Genomic DNA, 19,082 nt, shown 5'->3' on the forward strand with positions numbered 1-19,082 from the left:
TAGAACACTTTAGGGAGATGGTCCTTCCAGTTTCAACTATTTCTAACAGTCACGTCTGCTTACAACTGTTGTTTCCACTTATCAACCTTCCTGGGCCTCAAAGACATTTGAGTTTGAGACTTTCAGGGGTGAGGGGATACTGTGGCACATGACAAAGACTTTAAGGTCTTTTACTAGCATTTTCTCTGTAGACCTGGTTGAGCCACAGTGAAGAGTCCCCAAGACCTGTGTTAGAAGGTTACAGCCTCCCAGGTGAGTGCCTTGCTTTGGGGGGTGGGAGCAGGCAGCACCCCCAGCCCCACCTACCTCTTCATAGCTTCTTGACAGAAATCCCAGTTCTTCTTTCAGGCTTTCTATTTGATGCTCCAGATCTGTCTTTGTCAAATTAGCTTCATCGATGACTTTGTACAGGGAACTTACTTCCTCTTCTGCTGCCTTCCTGAATGGCTGCTCGTTTTCATATCTGCAGACAAAGGGACTTAATCAGCATAGCTGGGTAGAGTGCCCAAAGGGGAAACAAACCAGATTGTTAGATATTACCCAAAGGCCCACATGTAATAGGCAGCGAATGCTGAAAGCCAGTGTTCCAGTAGCTTTGGGGACCCTGTTACTGCTATTGCTGCAGAAAAAATTAACAGGAAAACATCGGCAGCCAGCTAATGGGAACACAGCTTTGGGAGGCCTTTGGAGCCTGATAGATACTCTAGGGAAGGCTGCTTCAGGAGTCCCCATCTCAGAAAGGCAATACAACATCTTTGTCACTATACTGAGAGTCCTTATCATCCAAGGATCATTGAAGACCTGCTGAGGTATCAGGCAGGGTATCCAGAAATGGATAATATGCTGCAATTCTAGACAGTGGCTACACACTCAGGTGGGTAGGGTAAAGGAAAAACCAGGGCAAGAAGTTGGCACAGAGAGAGATAGAGATGAACTCTACCAGAGCACATACTTCACTTTACCTACAGGGGGCACTGCTGCCCAGCTCCGCCCGTATCTATTGTGCAGAGAGGTGCTTCCAGCTTGGCTCAGCTCTCTTGGGGGGGGGGGGGAGGGGCAGGGCAGGGCAGGGCGGTAGGAAGCATGGATTTATCTATCATACAACAAAACAGACAAAACAACAAAGGGCAAACAGCTTGTTAAATAGTGAGTCTGTGTTTAGACACACATAACGAAACTGGAGTTTCAACCGTTAGCCGTTCTCTCTAACTACCACCTGACATCTTTGCTAATTTCTCCTGGTCTGCTCTCCTCATTCCATGGCTGCACCATTCAGCCAGCATTCCCATCTCGCCTCCATGTGTCCGTAGGAAGACAAAACCCACATCTCTATTCCAGGCAGCCTTCAGGCAGGTTTTAGAGGTGTAAGTCTTCACTTAAAAATGTGTGTGTGTGTGTGTGTGTTTCAGGGGGGACAGGGTACTGGGGATGGAATACACCACGGAGCAAGCACTGTCTCCCCAGCTTTGCCCAACCCCTGTACTGGACTTTAACATTCAGAATTCCTAGGGACAGTTCTTTGATGACTTTTGGGACAGGTGATTTTGTTGGAGCATCTGCTTGTATGTTCCCAGGGCTGGGCCACTCATATCCTGTCAAGGCTGATGGTCTATTGGTGCAAAACTCTAACCGTTGCTCATTTCTTTGTGTAGAAGCTTCAGCCTCTAGTCCTATAGAAAGGTGAGTTTGACCCTGGAAATACCAAAGTCAAGTCTCTAGGAGTCCTGTAAATTATGTAGAGTGAGAGGTCCAGGGATGATCTGGTCTGCTGTGGTTGCCCTGATGCTGTTTGTATTCTGATGTTAATTCTGCTTCCTCAAGAGGGAAGCCCCTCTAAAGCAACAGCCGATCTTACATTCAGGTGACCTAATGTGAACCTTCTCCCCATTCTAACTGGTCAAATAAAGACTAGAGTCTATGATTGGGCAGGGGAGGTGAAAGGTGGGATGAGAGGTTTTGAGGCGTGAGGAAGAAGAACTGGAAGGGAGGAGAGAGGCTGAGAGAAGAGGAGGGAGCCATGATGGAGCAGAACCACGTGGCCAGGAGAAACTGCAAGTAGCAAAGGGTCTCACTGCTGGGGAATAAGATAGGACAGTGTTAGATCTGCCCAATCTAGGCATATAGCTTATAATTATAATAACTGGATTGTGTGGTTTTTAAATTTTTGTAGATAGTAAAAAAAAAAAAAAAAAAAAAAAGGGCTTTTGGAGGTTGGAAATTCCAGCAACTGTGGTCAGCACAGTAAAATCCTGTCTCAAGATAAGCCAAGCATTATCAGGGTCATGCCTGTAGTTGTGACACTTGGAAGTTGGAGGGAGAAGGATCAGTAATTCATGGTTATCCTTGGCTACTAGTGAGTTCAAGGTCACCCTGAGCTCCTAGAGACCTTATCTCCAACAACAACAACAAAACAATGAAGGAACTGAATCAAACCAAACCACACCAGAGAAGCTGGTGAGATGGTTTAGTAAAGATGCTTGCTGCCAAGCCTGAGGACCTGAGTTTAGTCCCTGGAAACTATGCGGCAGAAGAAGAGAGCCAACTCTTATGTGTTGTATTTCTTCCATGTGTGCCAATATTGTACTGGCTGGTTTTGTGTCAACTTGACACAAGCTAGAGTTATCACAGAGAAAGGAGCTTCAGTTGAGGAAATGCCTCCATGAGATCCAACTGTAAGGCATTTTCTCAATTAGTGATCAAGGGGGAAAGGCCCCTTGTGGGTGGAACCATCTCTGGGCTGCTAATCTTGGTTCTATAAGAGAGCAGGCTGAGCAAGCCAGGGAAAGCAATCCAGTAAAGAACATCCCTCCATGGCCTCTGCATCAGCTCCTGCTTCTTGACCTGCTTGAATTCCAGTCCTGACTTCCTTGGTGATGAACAGCAGCATGGAAGTGTAAGCCGAATAAACCCTTTCCTCCCCAACTTGTTTCTTGGTCATGATGTTTGTGCAGGAATAGAAACCCTGACTAAGACAAATTGATACCAGCATAGTGGGGTATTCCTGTGACAACCTGACCATGTTTTGGGGAGGACTGTGGAAGGACTTTGGAATTTTGGGCTAGAAGATCGGTGTTAAGTGCTCTGTCAGATGTTGTATAGGAGCTTGGAAGATAATGTTAAGAACAGTGCAGAAGATGGAGGCCTGGCTTGTGAAATTTCAGAGGGAAAATTAAAGACTCTTTTCAGGGCCATTGCTGTTTTGATTGTGAATATTCTGTGGTTCTGGTTAGCTGGGGCTGAAGAATCAACTGTGATTAACAAGATACCAGAACTACTAAAGCAAAAACTTTGCATTACTGGAACTATTGATGCTGGTTAGCTGGAGCTAAGAAATTAGCGGTGATTAAGAAGAGACCAGCATCATTGAGGTGACATCTTCTGGGAAGTGTTTTCTGAAAGCACAAAGAGGCTGTGTTCCAGAGATAGCCAAGGTTGTACTCTTGCTGCAGCGGGACTTGGTAATGTGTAAGGGTTACCCAGGTGTTACTGGTTTTGAAGGCATGAGGGGTCACACAGAGCAGCTGAGGCTCGGCACTGTGAGAGGCCATGGAAGGGTGAAGGTGCAGCCTCAGTTGCAATTGATAGCCCAGAACTGAAGGGGTCATGCAGTGTTTTGGAGATGCCAGTACCATGAGATGACCACCAAGAGCAGCAGCAGCAGTGGAGTACAGGCATCTGGAGCCTAGAGGACGATGCATGTGCTATAAAGGGCATGGCTGGAGAAGTGACCCAAACCCTGGGAGGAGCCCGGAATATCATGAGTTGGATCCCAGACATTGGATGGTTGGAGATTGATTTTTTGCTTTTGATTGTGACTGTGCCCTGATATTTTCCCTCTTGAAGGAAAAAATATTTTAGTGGATCCCACAGTTAAGAGACTTTTAATTGTAAAAAGACTTTGGATTTTGAAAGATATGGATATTTTAAAGAGATTGAAAATTTAAGAATATGTAAAGACTGTGGGATGTTTAAAGTTATTTAGACCTTGGGGATGAATAAGAAATTAAGAGTTGAGGCTTACTAGTGATGTGTTTGTGTGTCAAGTTGACAAGAGGTTAATTGTACTGGCTAGTTTTGTGTCAACTTGGCACAGCTGGAGTTATCACAGAGAAAGGAGCTTCAGTTGAGGAAATGCCTCCATGAGATCCAACTGTAAGGCATTTTCTCAATTAGTGATCAAGGGGGAAAGGCCCTTTGTGGGTGGGACCATCTTTGGGCTGGTAGTCTTGGTTCTATAAGAGAGCAGGCTGAGCAAGTCAGGGAAAGCAAGCCAGTAAAGAACATCCCTCCATGGCCTCTGCATCAGCTCCTGCTTCCTGACCTGCTTGAGTTCCAGTCCTGACTTCCTTTGGTGATGAACAGCAGTATGAAAGTGTAAGCTGAATAAACCCTTTCCTCCCCAACTTGTTTCTTGGTCATGATGTTTGTGCAGGAATAGAAACCCTGACTAAGACACATGGCAAACACACACACACACACACACACACACACACACACACACACACACACACACACACACAGAGTAATTTTTCTTTAAAAGGGGGAGGGGTGGAGAGATGGCTCAGCAGTTAAGAGCACTGACTGCTGCTCTTCCAGAGGTCTTGAGTTCAATTCCTAGCAACCACATGGTGGCTCAGGACCATCTGCAGTGGGATCTGATGCCCTCTTCTGGTGTCTGAAAAGAGTGACAGTGTACTCATATAGATTAAATAAATAAGTACTTTTCTAAGGCGAGTGGCCCTGGGCTCAGTCTTTGAGCCCCTAGGACCTGATTTTTGAGGCACTAGGTTCTCCTAGAGTTTCTGTAGTCTCAGGCCATTTTTCCCAGCATGGCGGTAGGGACTGTTGTGTACTCTGGGGCAGCATTATCTACAGTGGTCTGGAGTCTGGGTCAGGGAGGGAGATCCCCTTGCTATGGAGCTTTACCTCTCTTTAAAGTCATCCGCACCAGCCTGGATCGTCTCCATCTGCAGCAGGAGCCGGGCGTTTTCTAAGACCGCCTCTCCCACCTGGAGCAAAGAGAAGAAGGTGTTTAGCGTAGTGGCTCATGAGAGACCCAGAGCGCTGGAGAATGTGGTGAAACTTCACAAATGCTTGTCTTTTCAGAATGGGTCTCCCCCTTTGAAGGCAAGGAGGAGGTAAAAAAAGCATAAATCTAGGTGCCTTTGAGACTTTTTAGAGTGAAGTTTAGAATAAGAGTTTTGGGATAAAATGGTGACTCAAAAGGAGACTAGTTCACAGCCTCTGACAAAGCCTTGAGCTCTCAAGTCATCCAGGATAGAAAGGGCTCTAGTGTGTGTGCACACGCGCGCACGTGCGCGTACGCAAGCATATGTATGCATTCATATATAATATATACATGTATACATATGGCCCAAAGTTATTTTTGGGAATAGTTGTTAATGGAACTGGAGAAAGCAGTTAAGCCCTGGCTGCTCTTCCAAAGGATCAGGGGCCAATTCCTAGCACCCACATGGTGGCTAACAACAGTCACTAACTCTAGTTTAGGGAATTTGAGATCTTCTTCTGGCCTCTGTAAGCACTGGACATGAAAAAAATACACAGACATATATGTAGATAGAGTACTTATACACATAAAAACAATAAATTTAAAAGACTATTTTTAGGACAGGATCTTGCTGTATAGTGCAGGCTAACCCCAATCTCACAATCTCCATCCCATAAGTCCAGGGGCTGCACCTAGCCAGGAATTTTCATTTTTAGTTGGCAATAGTTACGTATTTACAGAGTGCAGCCTGAGGTTTTAATATATGCTTTACATTGTGGAATGATTCTATCAAGCTAATTAGCATGCTCAGAATCACTGATCATCAGGGCAATGCAAATTAAAACCACAGCAAGACATCACCTCCTACCAGCAAGGTTTGTGTTATCAAGAAGATAAAAGATAACAAATTCTGGCAAGGGTGGGGAGGGACTGTACACCTTCGTTCAAGGTGAATTCATGCAGCCATTATGGAATGCAATATAGAGGTTCCTCAAAAAACAAAACCCATCAAAAAACAAAACAAAAACAAAAAGTGGAGCAGTGGTGGCATATGCCTTTAATTCCAGCACTTGGGAGGCAGAGGCAGGCAGATTTCTGAGTTCAAGGCCAGCCTGGTCTACAAAGTGAGTTCCAGGACAGCCAGGGCTACACAGAGAAACCCTGTCTCGAAAAACCAAAAAACCAAAACAAAACCCACAATACCCACCCCCCTAAAATCCAAAAATCCCACGAAACTGAAAACGGAGCAAACCACCCTATGATTTAGCTAAATATACAAACTACTGGGCATATAGGTTTCATTTATGCATCCCTGGCCACACAGTTTCTTGTTCCTTATTAAGGGGAGAAAGACAGGAATAAGGTCAGACAAGAAAGACATGGGCAAGGAGACAATCTACTTCATCTATTTGCTGTTGTGCCAGGCTCCAGACTATGTGCTCCTTGCTAGTGGGAAATTCAATGAAGTGAAACTAAACCAGACGGTCTATAGGGACGAGGGAGCCTAATTATTGTTTCTTCCACAAATGGAACTCTGTGAACTGGAGAGAGGGTCTGGGAAATTGAGTGAATGTGGCCTCCCATCCGAGTACCAACCAGGCCCAATCCTTCTTAGCTTCGGAGATCAGGCACATTCAGGGTGGTCTGGCCTTAGTTGGGGGACCTCCCCCTTCTCAGAGGAGAAAAGGAGGAGGATATAGGGGAGGGGCTGTATGAGGGGGGACTGGAGGAGGGGGGATGTGATCAGGTTGTAAAGTGAATGAATGAATGAATGAATGAATGACTAAATGAATAACTACATAATGGGGGGAGGGAGCAGAGCGTTTGTGGTTCTTCCAGTGGACCTGAGATCTGTTCCCAGCAATCCAGTGTCTCACAACTGCATGTAACTCCAGCTCTAGGATAACTGATGCCTTCTTCTAGCCTCCTTGGGTCCTGAGCCCATGTGAAGCGTGTGTGCGCGCGCACACACACACACACACACACACACATCTAAATAAATCTTAAAAGGGGGAGGCTTTCTCTCCTCAGCCCACCTTCTTTTCATCTATGGTTTTAGGATGCCCCCACCCCCTTCCCCAGCCTCTTGTCTATTTATGTGTCTCCACAGCCAGGTTGGGGCTTATGCATTTTCTTTTCAGCTGAAGATGGACTCTGAAGTCTTATGCCAGCCAGGTAAAGGCTCTACCACTGAATATCTTTGCTAGCTCTTTTTGTACATTCTATTTCGAGGCAGGGTCCCCTAAGTTGTATAGGCTATTCCTGAATTCATTCTGTGTCCTAGGAAGACCTTGGCATTGCCGGTGCCCTGCCCTGGGATCCCGAGTAGCTGGGACTACAGGTCTGTGCCCCAGGCTGCCAGTCTTGACCTTTTGTGAGACAGGGTCTCAGTATGCAGTCCAGACTGGCCTGGAACTCACTATGTAGACCAGGCTGGCCCGGAACTTTCTGCAATCCTCCCACCTCTGCCTGAGTGCTGGGATTACAGGCATGCACCACCATGTCCAGGCTGGCTGACATTCTTAAATATTTGATGCATGCATGCATGAATAAATGTACCATGTGGCCATGGTAATAGTTCTTAGCCATTCCCTGGCTCTGGTCTGGAGGTTGTTTCCAATAAGCCATTAAGAAAGAAGTTTGTAAGTGTTCCTGGGATTTTTTTTCATGTGGGCTCTGAGGTTCAAGGTCATGTGGTCAGGCTTGGGTGGCAAGCATTTTTTATGTACTGAGCCATCTAGCAGGCCCTTTATTTCTGTCTTGAGACTAGGTCTCACTATGTTGCCCAGGCTTGCCTTGAACTCACTGTGCAGGTCAAACAGGCCTTAAATGTTTCATTTTCCTTATTCAGTGTTTCTCATGTTTGAATATGGAGTCTAGATAATTGACAATCAAAATTCTTAAAATAAGCTCTTTGAAACTTTTATATAATAAAGCTTATTTAAAAGAAAAAAAGGAAAAAGTAAAAGAAACAAGTCAAGTCAAGTATGTGTGTGTATGTGTGTGTAAGTGTTCATATGTGTGTGTATTGTGTATAGGTTGGTGTGTGGCTTTGTGTATGCATTTGTGTATGTGATTGTACATGCATGTGTGTTTGTATTTTGTGTGTATTGTGTGTGTTTGTGTTTGTACTTGTGTGCATGTGTGTGTTTGTATGTGTTCATGTGTCCCTGTGGGTAAGTGCATGTGTATGTGTGTATTTTGTACGTTTGGTGTGTGTGTTTTCATGTATGCATGTGTTTGTGTAACAGATAAAGTGTTATTGTGTATGCATGTGTTTGTATTTTGTGTGTGCTGTGTGTGCATTTGTGTGTCTATATGTATGCATGTGTGTTTGTGTGTGTATGTGTTTATGTGTCTCTGTGTTTAAGTATGTGTGTGTGTGTCTGCATGAGTGTGTGTATGAATATGTGTATATTTGTGCATACATGTGTTTGTTTGTATTTGTGTGTGTTTGTGTGTCTGCATGTGTGTGTATGTCCATGAAAATGTGTACAGGGCATGATACAGTTCTAAAAATGCAGAAAGAAGGTGGAACCATGGCTGTTTCAAGTCGGACCACACAGAACTGACCCTGGGCTTTGGATAGACCCAAAGATTTTTTTTTTAATTTTATTTTGCCTTGCCACAACACTATAGGACATATGGCTTTGTGACATTTCCCATCTATTACAAATTCCTGATATTAATTAATACAAAGATGCTTGAAGCTATGCCCAAAGACACTGGGTGGAAACACAGAGGTTTTAGAGGTTAGATAGAGCTGGCGACCCTGTAGCTTGGTGGCCTTCTGGGCTGAGAACAGGAGTAATGTGGACAGTGCGTGCTGGGCAGATAGGGTGGCTTTGTCCAAATGTCTGTGCTCTGAGGCCGTGTGGGCTCAGGGCTGGGGGAGGCAGAGGGCCTTCCTGCTTTTTGCTGGTGTTTAGTAACAATCAAGGATTTATTCCACCCTCAAGTGGGGGCTGATTATAGGCTCCGGCTTGCCAATGTACAGCCTGCTGGCCCTGCTTTCCCGCTGTCTTCCCAGACAGAGATCCTAAAATAAACTACCAGTCTCCCCTCCTCACCACAGAGGACCCTGCAGTAGCCACCACTGCCTTTCCTAACCAGGAAGAGATGCGTCCAAAAAAGACCAGTTATGTGGTATGAGGAGGGTTAGAACCTTTGCTGGGGTTTATATAGACTCAGGAAAAAAAAAAATGCCGGGCGGTGGTGGTGCACGCCTTTAATCCCAGCACTCGGGAGGCAGAGGCAGGTGGATTTCTGAGCTCAAGGCCAGCCTGGTCTACAAAGTGAGTTCCAGGACAGACAGGGCTACACAGAGAAACCCTGTCTCGGAAAAACAAAGAAACAAAAATAGACTCAGGACTGGTATGGTGGCCCAGAGAGGGGTCCTGACCAAAAGCAGAGCATGGGGCTTGTAAGGAAAAATCTTCAGGAAGCCTTCCCAGAGCTGAAGATAGGAAGGGAAGAGGTCAGAGAAGCTGTGTTTATTAACTGCCTAAGCCTGGACCCAGCATAACGCCTGAGCCAGCTTGTCTGGGCTGATAGTGAACCACTAAATATTTTAGGAGTTTTGAGCTGGTTAAACATGCCATCATGAAGAATTAAATTATGTGAGCATACAATTAGTTGCTTAAAAACAAAAGCAGTACATACTCAAAATTAAAAGGCAGTAGTCCCCGCCTCTTTCAAAATGTACTGAATGTTAGGTCTGATTTTGAAGTTGCCTGCTCTGACTTTGTCTGGATGTTGGAAATGCTACATTATGGAACCCTGCATCTCTTTCCAGCCCCGTGTTAGTGAGATGTTGGTAACTTGATATCAGCCAAGGTCAGAGTATTTACGCCAGGGAAATTGGCAAACACTGTAAACCACAGGATTTATTTGTAGGGAGACAATTGTTCATGCTAAATATGCCCCACCTTGACATCAGTCCTGGATATTCACAACTTCATTAAATGCTTGCGGCACCCGTTTAAAGCTGTCAACACCTTCACATCACTGGAAAGAATATTATTGCTCAGAGAACTGAAGTTGTCCCAAGTCACAGAGCTGGAAATGTCACAGAGCCACAATGCCACCCCATGTTAGCATGTGTGTATGTGTGCTCAAAAGCATGTGTGTGTGTGTTTGTATATGTGTGTGTATGTATGTGTGTGTTTGTGTGCATGCACATTCTCTTGAGGCAATGTTAATATTGTATTGCGCTTGTATATGTGTGTGTTTACGTGTGTATGTGTTTGTGTGTGTATGTGTGTTTCTGTATGTGTACATGTGCATGAGTGAGTGTATATGTGTGTATGTATGTGTTTATGTGTGTGTGTGTTTGTGTGCATACACATTCTGTTGTGTGTGTGTGTGTGCATGTGTGTGTATGATAAGCTAAAAGGCTCATCATCATTTAGCGACCCTCCTGGGTCGCTGTCTCCTTGCTCCTTGGTTTCTTTGCTCTCCACATGCAGACAGCGAAGACTCTCAGTTCCTTTCTGGGTTGCACCATGAAGATAAATATCTTTCTCATAGGTTCTGAGATTTCTAGCCCAACCCCACTGATCCAATCCTCTTTCTCTTCAAGCCCCAGTCCCTTGTTTTGCTTCCAGAACCCCGTGATTGTATGGGTCTGGGGGATGAGCTTTGTAGCCAGGGAACTTTCCTGCTGAACATTTTCTCAGGAGAAGAAAGAGTATTTCTATTTTAAGCTCTGAGAGGTGTGTATTAATTATCTGGTCCTCACTGATTTACAGCTGAAGAGGATACAAATTAACATTGCCTCTGTGCAACTTTCTTTCCAGGAGAGAAGGCAGTGAAAATACCAAATGTCACCATGAACAGCCATCGGACAGATGAGACATCCATAAGAAGAGCTACCTGTGACCTTGGAGCCATGTGGCCCTTCTCTCTAGGGAGAGAAGGTAGAAATGAATGACTCGTGGTCTTCATTAGTAACACTGAACATCAGGCAGGCTGGAAGCTTGCTATAGGGAGAGCTGGGAGAGCTAACAGTGGGGTGTCCTCACCCTCTACTCTCTCTCTCTCTGACCTGAAATGCCACTGTCACAACTATATGCTTTAATGCCAGGTTCCCCACTCAAGGAGATAGTATGTGGTGATTTGAATATATAATGTCCCCTCCCCCAAACTTAAGTGTTATAGCCTCAATCCTCAGGTGGTGGAGCTATTTTGGAAGGTTCTAAAAACTTAATGCGGTTGGAAGCCTAGTTATGGGGAAGTAGCCCCCCATGGGACATGTTCTTGGGTCTGTGTCTTTCCATGACCTTTCCTCTGTCCCTGCTTCCTGGCCATCTTGAGGTCATCAACTCCACCCTTCCACCATAACATTCTGCCTCACCACAGCCCAGAAACAATGATGCTGGCTGACTGGACCGAAAGGCTTCAAACTGTGAAAGAAAAAGAAGGCTTTCTTCCATTTAAAATCATTTATCCAGGTATTTTGTTACAGCAACACAGGGCTGACAAACCTGGCTCATCAGAGCAATGTCAGTAAGAACTGATTGTGGGATTGCGTGGTCTTGAGGGAAAGAGGCTGGGGACCTGTAAGTAGAGACAGAGGGAGAAACAGACATGCTTTTCTAGAGGACATCTCGGATGGATTCCAGAGATGAGTAGTGAGAGGCTGCGGTGGGTTATAGAGTAAATTCTGAGGGGCTGGTGAGGAACAGAAGACATGGTGATGGCTGTGGCTGTTGAGGGAGGGATGGCTGTTGAGGGAGGGATGGCTGTTGAGGGAGGGATGGCTGTCAGAGGTTTATTTCCTCCTGGCCCTCCTCATGGAGGTGTCTTTATATCTAGTGGTTCTTCAAGGGCAGTCCCCAGCATCCCTGGGAGCTCATGGGAAAGGACCATAGCCCACGTCAGTGTAAGAATCAGGATCTCTGAAGCTGCATTACAAGAATCTGTGTTTTAACCATCCACCCCCTCTCATGTGTTGAACAAATGTTTTTGTGTAGAGAGGAATCGCAACCATCGAATAATGGCTGCCATTCACTGTCTACTCAGTCTGTGCCAGGCAGCTTGCTAGACAGGGTCTCTCTCTCTCTCTGTCCCTCTTCCCCCCCTCCCCCTCTCCCAACACCTTGGAGAATCAGTGGCTTGTGGAGCAAGCGCTCCTTCCAGACCGCACTTGCTCTTGTTCACGTAGTTAGTTGCCTGTGACACCTGGATCACCTGCCATTCCTCATAACCCTGGTTGTCTAATAAATCCTACATTATAATAATGTTCATTTTGGCCGGGCAGTGGTGGCACACACCTTTAATCCTAGCACTTGGGAGGCAGAGGCAGGTGGATCTCTGAGTTTGAGGCCAGCCTGGTCTACAGAGTAAGTTCCAGGTCAGCCAGGGGAACACAGAAAAACCCTGTCTCAAAAAAACCAATCCAAAACAAAAAATATGTTTATTTCATATATGCCTTTCTCTGCATAGCCTTATTCATTCTTGCCCTTGTCCCTTCTGCATATGATTACAGTTTTCTGGCAGCAGGTTCTGTGCCTGTTATTGGAGAATGAGCAGCTACTATGGGAGATGAAGCTTAAAGGGCAAGCAAAGGCCACCTATGGAAGGAAGGACTCAGAGATAACGAATGAGATAGGGCGGGGACTTCCCTGGCAGCTGTAGTAAGAATCTGAACATGGTACAGGTGTGATGTGGATTGTGAGGGAAGGGAAGACTGAAGCACTAAAGAGGGTCCTGAGGACCAGAGGAGGGTCTTAGGCCTGTATGGGGAATTTATCCTCCCAATGATAAAGGGTGGTGGTATCGACAAGGTTGGTTGTGGGGTGTGAAGGGAAGAGGGGACAGAGGAGACACTTTTTGATGACAGAGCATTCTTTTAGGCTGAGTTACTGGAAGCCTGGGGTGAACGTTGCTGACGCTGCCCCTTGTCCCTCTCATCGATGTCACCCATCCCCACTTAGTGTAGACACCTTGTGGGTAACCACACTCCTCTTCTATTCTCAACACAGCTCTTCTCCTTGCCAGAGTAAGTAACACCAAGATTTGGTTTGCTTATCCACAGTTACACTGGGATAACTGTGTTAGTTATAACTTGGATAACAGTTAGCTATGCGCACTGAATGACTCGATGTGTGAAAAACACCTCCTTCCTCGAGTAGCCGGCCTGGTACAGGTCGAGTGTCCCACACCTGGTGGCCATCATTATCATTGTTATTTGTCTTTGTACAAAGCAACTGTACAATGAGTGTCGGATGGATTAGATTGGTGTGTGCATTCAGCCATTGCTCCTGCTCCATCTGTTCTTTTAAACTCCTCCTTCTCCTCTCTCTCTCTCTCTCTCTCTCTCTCTCTCTCTCTCTCTCTCTCTGTGTGTGTGTGTGTGTGTGGGTGTGTGTGTGCACGCACACTGGGGATTGAACTGAGGGTCTCATGCATGCTAGGCATGCAGTCTACTACTGAACTACATCCTGGCCCCTTGCCCCTTGCTGCTGCTGCTGCTGCTGCTGCTGCTGCTTCTTCCTCTTCTTCTTCTTCTTCTTCTTCCTTCTTCTTCTTCTTCTTCTCTTCTTCGTCTTCTTCCTCTTCCTCTTCCTCTTCTCTTCTCTTCCTCTTCCTCTTCCTCTTCTTCTCTTCCTCTTCTCTCTTCCTCTTCCTTCTCCTCTTCTTCTCTTCCTCTTCCTCTTCCTCTTCCTACTTCCTTCTTCTCTCTTCTTCTTCTCTTCTTCTTCTTCTTCTCTCTCTCTTTCTTCTTCTTCTCTTCTTCTTCTTCTTCTTCTTCCTCTTCTTCTTCTTCTTCCTCTTCTCTTCTTCTTCTTCCTTCTTCATCTTCTTCTTCTTCTTCTTCTTCTTCTCATTCTTCTTCCTCTTCTTCTCTTCTTCCTCTTCTTCTTCTTCTTCTTCTTCTTCTTCTTCTTCTTCTTCTTCTTCTTCTTCTTCTTCTTCTTCTTCTTCTTCTTCTTCTTCTTCTTTCTTCTCTTCTTCTTCTTCTTCTTCTTTCTTCTTCTTCTTCTTCTTCTTACTTCTTCTTCTTCTTCTCTTCTCCTCCTCCTCTTTCCTCTCTCCTCTTCTTCTTTCCTTCCTCCTTCTCCTCCTCTCCACCTCTTCTTCCTCCTCTTCTTCTTTCCTTCCTCCTTCTCTTCCTCCCCCCCTCCATCTCTTCCCTCCTTTTTAATGCACAGGCAGTTAATGAAGACTTCCATCTAGTGGCTTCATAGATATATTTTTCTTTCAATTTCTCCCTTCTACTGTCCTTGGAGGAACCCTGTCATACTTACCCTGGTGTTCTGGATCTTATCCTTTCCTGGCGCTGCTTCACTGGGGACACAGTTATTAAAATAAATGGAGCTGGTGGTGGCAGGTGAGGGATTGAGCTGTGATTGTGTTTTTTTAAAAGAGGCAAAGACAAGGAGCATTTAAAAAAAGGTTCTCATGTGAGCCCAACAGTTAAAGTTAAAGATACTGGTGTCTCAGCAGCCAGAACTACATGCAGGCTGAGGGGGGAGCTGGGCAAGTCTGGGCTCCTGGGAAATTAACTCAGTGGGCACAGTCATATGAGATTCCCTTGGAAATATCTTCACTTTTATGTGACTTCAAGTAAGGGTAGATTCTTGGCGTGACTTGCTTCTAGCAACAAACAGGAAACTAAAATCTGTGCCTAGGACCCCACTCACTCACCATCACACTGAAGCCTGCCATCTTGCTAAGGCCCCACTCCCTGTGTCACTAAGGATGCACTTACGCCTCTTGGCTCCCACGGCACTACTCTCTACGCTTTACTCTTCTGCTGTGCTGGCCCAGTCTCCGCATCACAGCTCTAAGTGCTGCCGGTCCTCAGGGCTGGCTCGGAAGGGCTCAGTTTTATCTGTAAGCGATCTCATCTATCCACAGGGATTTAAATGAAATGAAATTGAGTGCCCACCTTGATTTTCATCTACCGATTTTCTTTTTGAGATAGGCACTCACTATTCAGACCAGGCTGGCCTCGCAGAGATTTGCCTGCCTCTGCCTACAGAACCAATATTATGGAGAGACTTTCTCAGTTGAGACTCCTTCCTCTCCAATGACTCTAAGCTTGTTGTCAAGTTGCCATAAAACTAGCCAGCACAGTTGGGAATAAAGCGTGGAGCCTTAGACAGTGGTCTTTAAGGCTCTACGTGCTTGGCTGTGTTCCAGTTGTTCACAGGCTTCGTCGCTCTGGAGTCTGGCCTTTCCAGATCACACTGGTCTTCCCCTCATGCTCTGCCTGGCTCATTCTTCATCCTAACCACCTCAAACAGAATGTCCCTCTTCTCTGCTCACCTCTGCCTCGTTGGCTTTCTCTGAATCATTTACAATGGATTGTTAATGACTTTACCAAGGTTGTCTTTTGAGATAGAATCTTACTGTGTAGCCCAGGCTAGCCTAGAGCTTGCATTCTTCCTGCCTTGGCCTAAAGCATGCTGGGATCACAGGTGTGCTTCTGTCATTCCTGCTTGCTGACTGACAGGGGAAACCCCCATCTCTGCTCTATTGGCTATGTGGGGCTTGGTACAGTACATGTCAGCTGAGCTGACAAGCTGCCAATGTTCCTTTGTGGAGAGCCGAAGCTGGGGTAAGAGCCATGTCCTGCACTCAGAAATGCCTGGGGGCCCCACCTTAGTCTACACTGAGAATCACTCTTGTCACAGCTCCATCTGGACACCTCCAAAGGAATCTGTTTTGAGCACCGGGCACATCAAAGACTCAGTGGCCTTGGGGAATCTGTTGGAAAGCCAGCTGACCCCCCGCCCCCTTATTGTCCATCTCTGTTTTCCAAGCTCCTCCCCCCTTCTACTGGAGCAGTGGTTCTCAACCTTCCTGATGCTCTGACCTTTAATACAATTCCTCATCTTGGTGCTGACACCAAACCATAAAATTATTTTCCTTGCTACTTCATAGCTGTAATTTTGCTACTGTTATGAACTGTAATGTAAATAGCTGATATGCAGAATATCTGATATGCAACCCCTGTAAAAGGGCCCATTTGAGCCCCAGGTTGAAAACCGTTTGTACTAGAATGTTCTGAGGTATGTTCCTGATAAACCCTCCCTCTTTAGTTTGCTGTATAAGGCCTCTTATAACTTGACCTTGCTGATCTCTAAGTTTGGCCTCTTCTCAGGGGCAGAACTCCTTTTGACTTGTTTGAACTTTCCAGATTCCAGCTCTTACCTCATTCTGCTATGTGCAAACATCATAGGCAAGCCTCTTATCTAGTCCTGCCTTCTTTTTCATTTGTGAGGTGAGCTCCTATTCATCCCTCAAAACCCAGCCCAGGCTGCCCAGCTCCATCTCTACAGTGGTTGTGCTGTCTTTTGTTCTCATCCTTGTCTTTCTTCTACCTTTGTATCCCTTACTCAGTGATGGTCTCTCATTATGGCTCTTTTTTGTTCTCAACAACAGTTTTAAAAAAGCAAACATATATTACGGAAAACTTCAAGTATATAATGATACACCAATAGAGATCAGAATTCTGACTTCCCACACGGGTTTCAACAGTTACAAATCGTATGTCTGATTTAAAAATCTCTGGTCTTGTCGACTTCTGGCCTCACCTCCAGAGGCCATTATAAGCACCTCACCTGGAATATATCTTTCATTAATCTTTGCTGTTTTCATGTCCTTATATTTCAATTTTTAAAATTATCAAGATACCACATACAGCCAGGCATGCACACACCTATAATCCCAGCACTTGGGTGGCCGAGTCAGGAAAGCACAAGTTTGTGGTCCGCCAGGGCTATAGTAGTGAGGTCTTGTCTTGAAACAAAAGAAAAACAACTCCAAAAGAGGAAAAATACCTACAAAAACCTCACCAGCAGTGGGCAGGCATCTACATCTGATCTTTAAAATTCAACAGTGGTCTTATAATTTGGCATTCTCCTGCCTGAGCACTTTCTCCCCTGATGCTCTCTTCAGCAGCTTCTGCTTTGGTTTAATGCCTGTAACTTGCCTCCATCTCTTTGGATGTCATGGTTTCTAGCCTCCAACACTGTGTGCTCTGACTCCCAGGCTGGCTGGCTGGCTGGCACAGGCTAGCTCCCTTTCTTTCTACTGCCTTTAAGTAGCTCCATCTCTTATTGTATTAAATGTGGACAATACCTTTCTCACATACTCTCCCCCTCTTATAATCACAGATGTTTTATTTTCTAAGGTCAAATGGCAGGACAGAAGAAGAAAAAAAAAACCTGTTTAATCACCAGAAGACTGTATTATGGATGCCAGTATGAAAAAGAGCTCCATTCTCCTGAGAATTATGATGTAGGTGCCCCTGGCTGTCAGCCGCTTTGGGCGGATGGCCAAGTCCTTGTTTTACTTCCCAGCTGAGCATCCTAAGCCTGCAAAATACCGCCAGCTATTCGATTGTTTTTCATCGTGCTCCCGCTCCAGGGCAGGCCAGCAAGCTCTACGCTCGGCCATCTGCCTTCCCACTGTGATTAAACCATGGCTCTAACATCAAATAGCGGCCATTTCTCTTCTTATGAAGCAGGGCAGCTTTATCTCAGCAGTAGCAGGTGCCTGCTAATCCCTTAATAAGTATTCAGTAAATTGATGAATAAGTGATACACGTTGAAAGAGTCAAGCCCGTGAGACAGGGAGACATCCGTTTACAAAGACCAGGCCAAGACCAAGGCGGCGAGTAGTGAGAGAAGGGGGTGGAGAAGGCAGAGGTCTCCCTGGAAGCTCTGGGAAGGAAGTGTGTGAGGCCAGTTCAGCACCATCTGGCAATGCTATACACCAGCGTCCTTGCGTACTGTGTCCACGGTAGGCATGGATCTCTGCTACTGAGGATTCGATAATATATATTTCAGGCTTCATGGGTTATGTCGTTGCTGTGATGCACAATCGCACCCGTCTTGGTGGGAGAACAGTTGGGGATGATTAACACACAGATGGGAAGGGCTTTATTTTAATAAAAAGCAATTCACAGGGCTGGAGAGATGGCTCAGTGGGTAAGGTGCTTGCTATGTACACACGAGGATCTAGGTTCAAATCCCAGACCTGTTTAAAAAAAAATGCTGGGCGTAGAGATGTATTCCTGGAGCTTATCTGTCAGACAATGTATCCAGAGAGTGAGTTCTGGTTTCAATGAGAGACCATGTCAGAAAAAAAATAAGGTGGAAAGCTGCCAAGGGAGACTCCTGATGTTGACTTCTGACCTCCACGTACACATTCCACACACAAACAACCTGATTTGCCCAAACACATGTCCCACCATTCCTGACATGGGAAGTTCTTGACTGCCCCTCCCCCCCAACTACTTGTGACAGAGAAAATTGGAACAAAGTGAGCCCAACGGCCGGATGTTACTTGGCTGGGCTCTGGTGCCTGGGTGTTTGGTTGATCATTCTTCTGGATTGTTCTCTGAGGGTAGCGTTAGATAAAATTGAGATGGGCCATGGTGTTGGGCGTGGGGTACAGGCTTATTCTAGCTACTCTGTAGGCTGAGATAGGAGGACTACAAACTCAAGGAATGCCTGGGCTATAGAGTACATTCTAGGCCAGTTTGGGCCTTTAAGTGATACTCTGTCTTGAAAAGTAAGAGAGTGGGGAGTATAACTCGGTGACAGAGTACCAAGCTAGCATGTACAAGGCCCCAGGTTCAACCCCAGCATCACCATGGTAATAGTAGTAACAATAGTAATATGCTCAGCAGTCCATTATTATTATTAATTATATAGACTACTTTCTGTACTGTGAATGAGCCTCATCCAATCAGCTAGATGATCAGATAAAAGAGACACCAGCATCACCTGAAAACCTAGACCCTGACAGTGGACATCCTATAGGCTGACTTGCAACTGCAGCTTTTCCATGCAAAAAGGGGTTTGCATTCTTTCTAAAGTCTTTGAGTTTTGCTTCAAATAAAGTGTGCCATGTACAAGATTGAGGGCGGACATGCTGAGTGCTGGGTGCTCTTCTTCTATTAAAAGATTTCACAGGGAAGAAAAGACAAGGTGGTATAAGCAAAGTCAACTAGAAAAAAATGAACTGGTCCAGTGGTCAGCGCTTCACAGTGCTTAAGACAAGGGCACTCTCTGGAAAAGCGTGCTGGCATGGAGGTGGGAGCCGTTGGGAATGA

At 45.6% G+C, this 19,082-nt stretch overlaps 1 protein-coding gene across 1 annotated transcript in view; it reads right to left on the bottom strand.

The window, feature by feature from the left end:
- Bfsp2 (beaded filament structural protein 2) overlaps positions 1 to 19,082 on the bottom strand; it is a 57,790-nt gene that overhangs the window by 26,222 nt on the left and 12,486 nt on the right. The window contains exons 2-3 of the mRNA XM_021172981.2: positions 4,927 to 5,009; positions 307 to 463 (exon numbers count right to left, since the gene is read on the bottom strand). Of these exons, the coding sequence (XP_021028640.1) occupies positions 307 to 463; positions 4,927 to 5,009 (240 nt within the window). The remainder of the gene's footprint in view (positions 1 to 306; positions 464 to 4,926; positions 5,010 to 19,082) is intronic.

Source organism: Mus caroli, unplaced genomic scaffold, assembly GCF_978045245.1.
Source record: "Mus caroli unplaced genomic scaffold, Mus_caroli_1 scaffold_11, whole genome shotgun sequence".
NCBI classification, from domain to species: domain Eukaryota; kingdom Metazoa; phylum Chordata; class Mammalia; order Rodentia; family Muridae; genus Mus; species Mus caroli.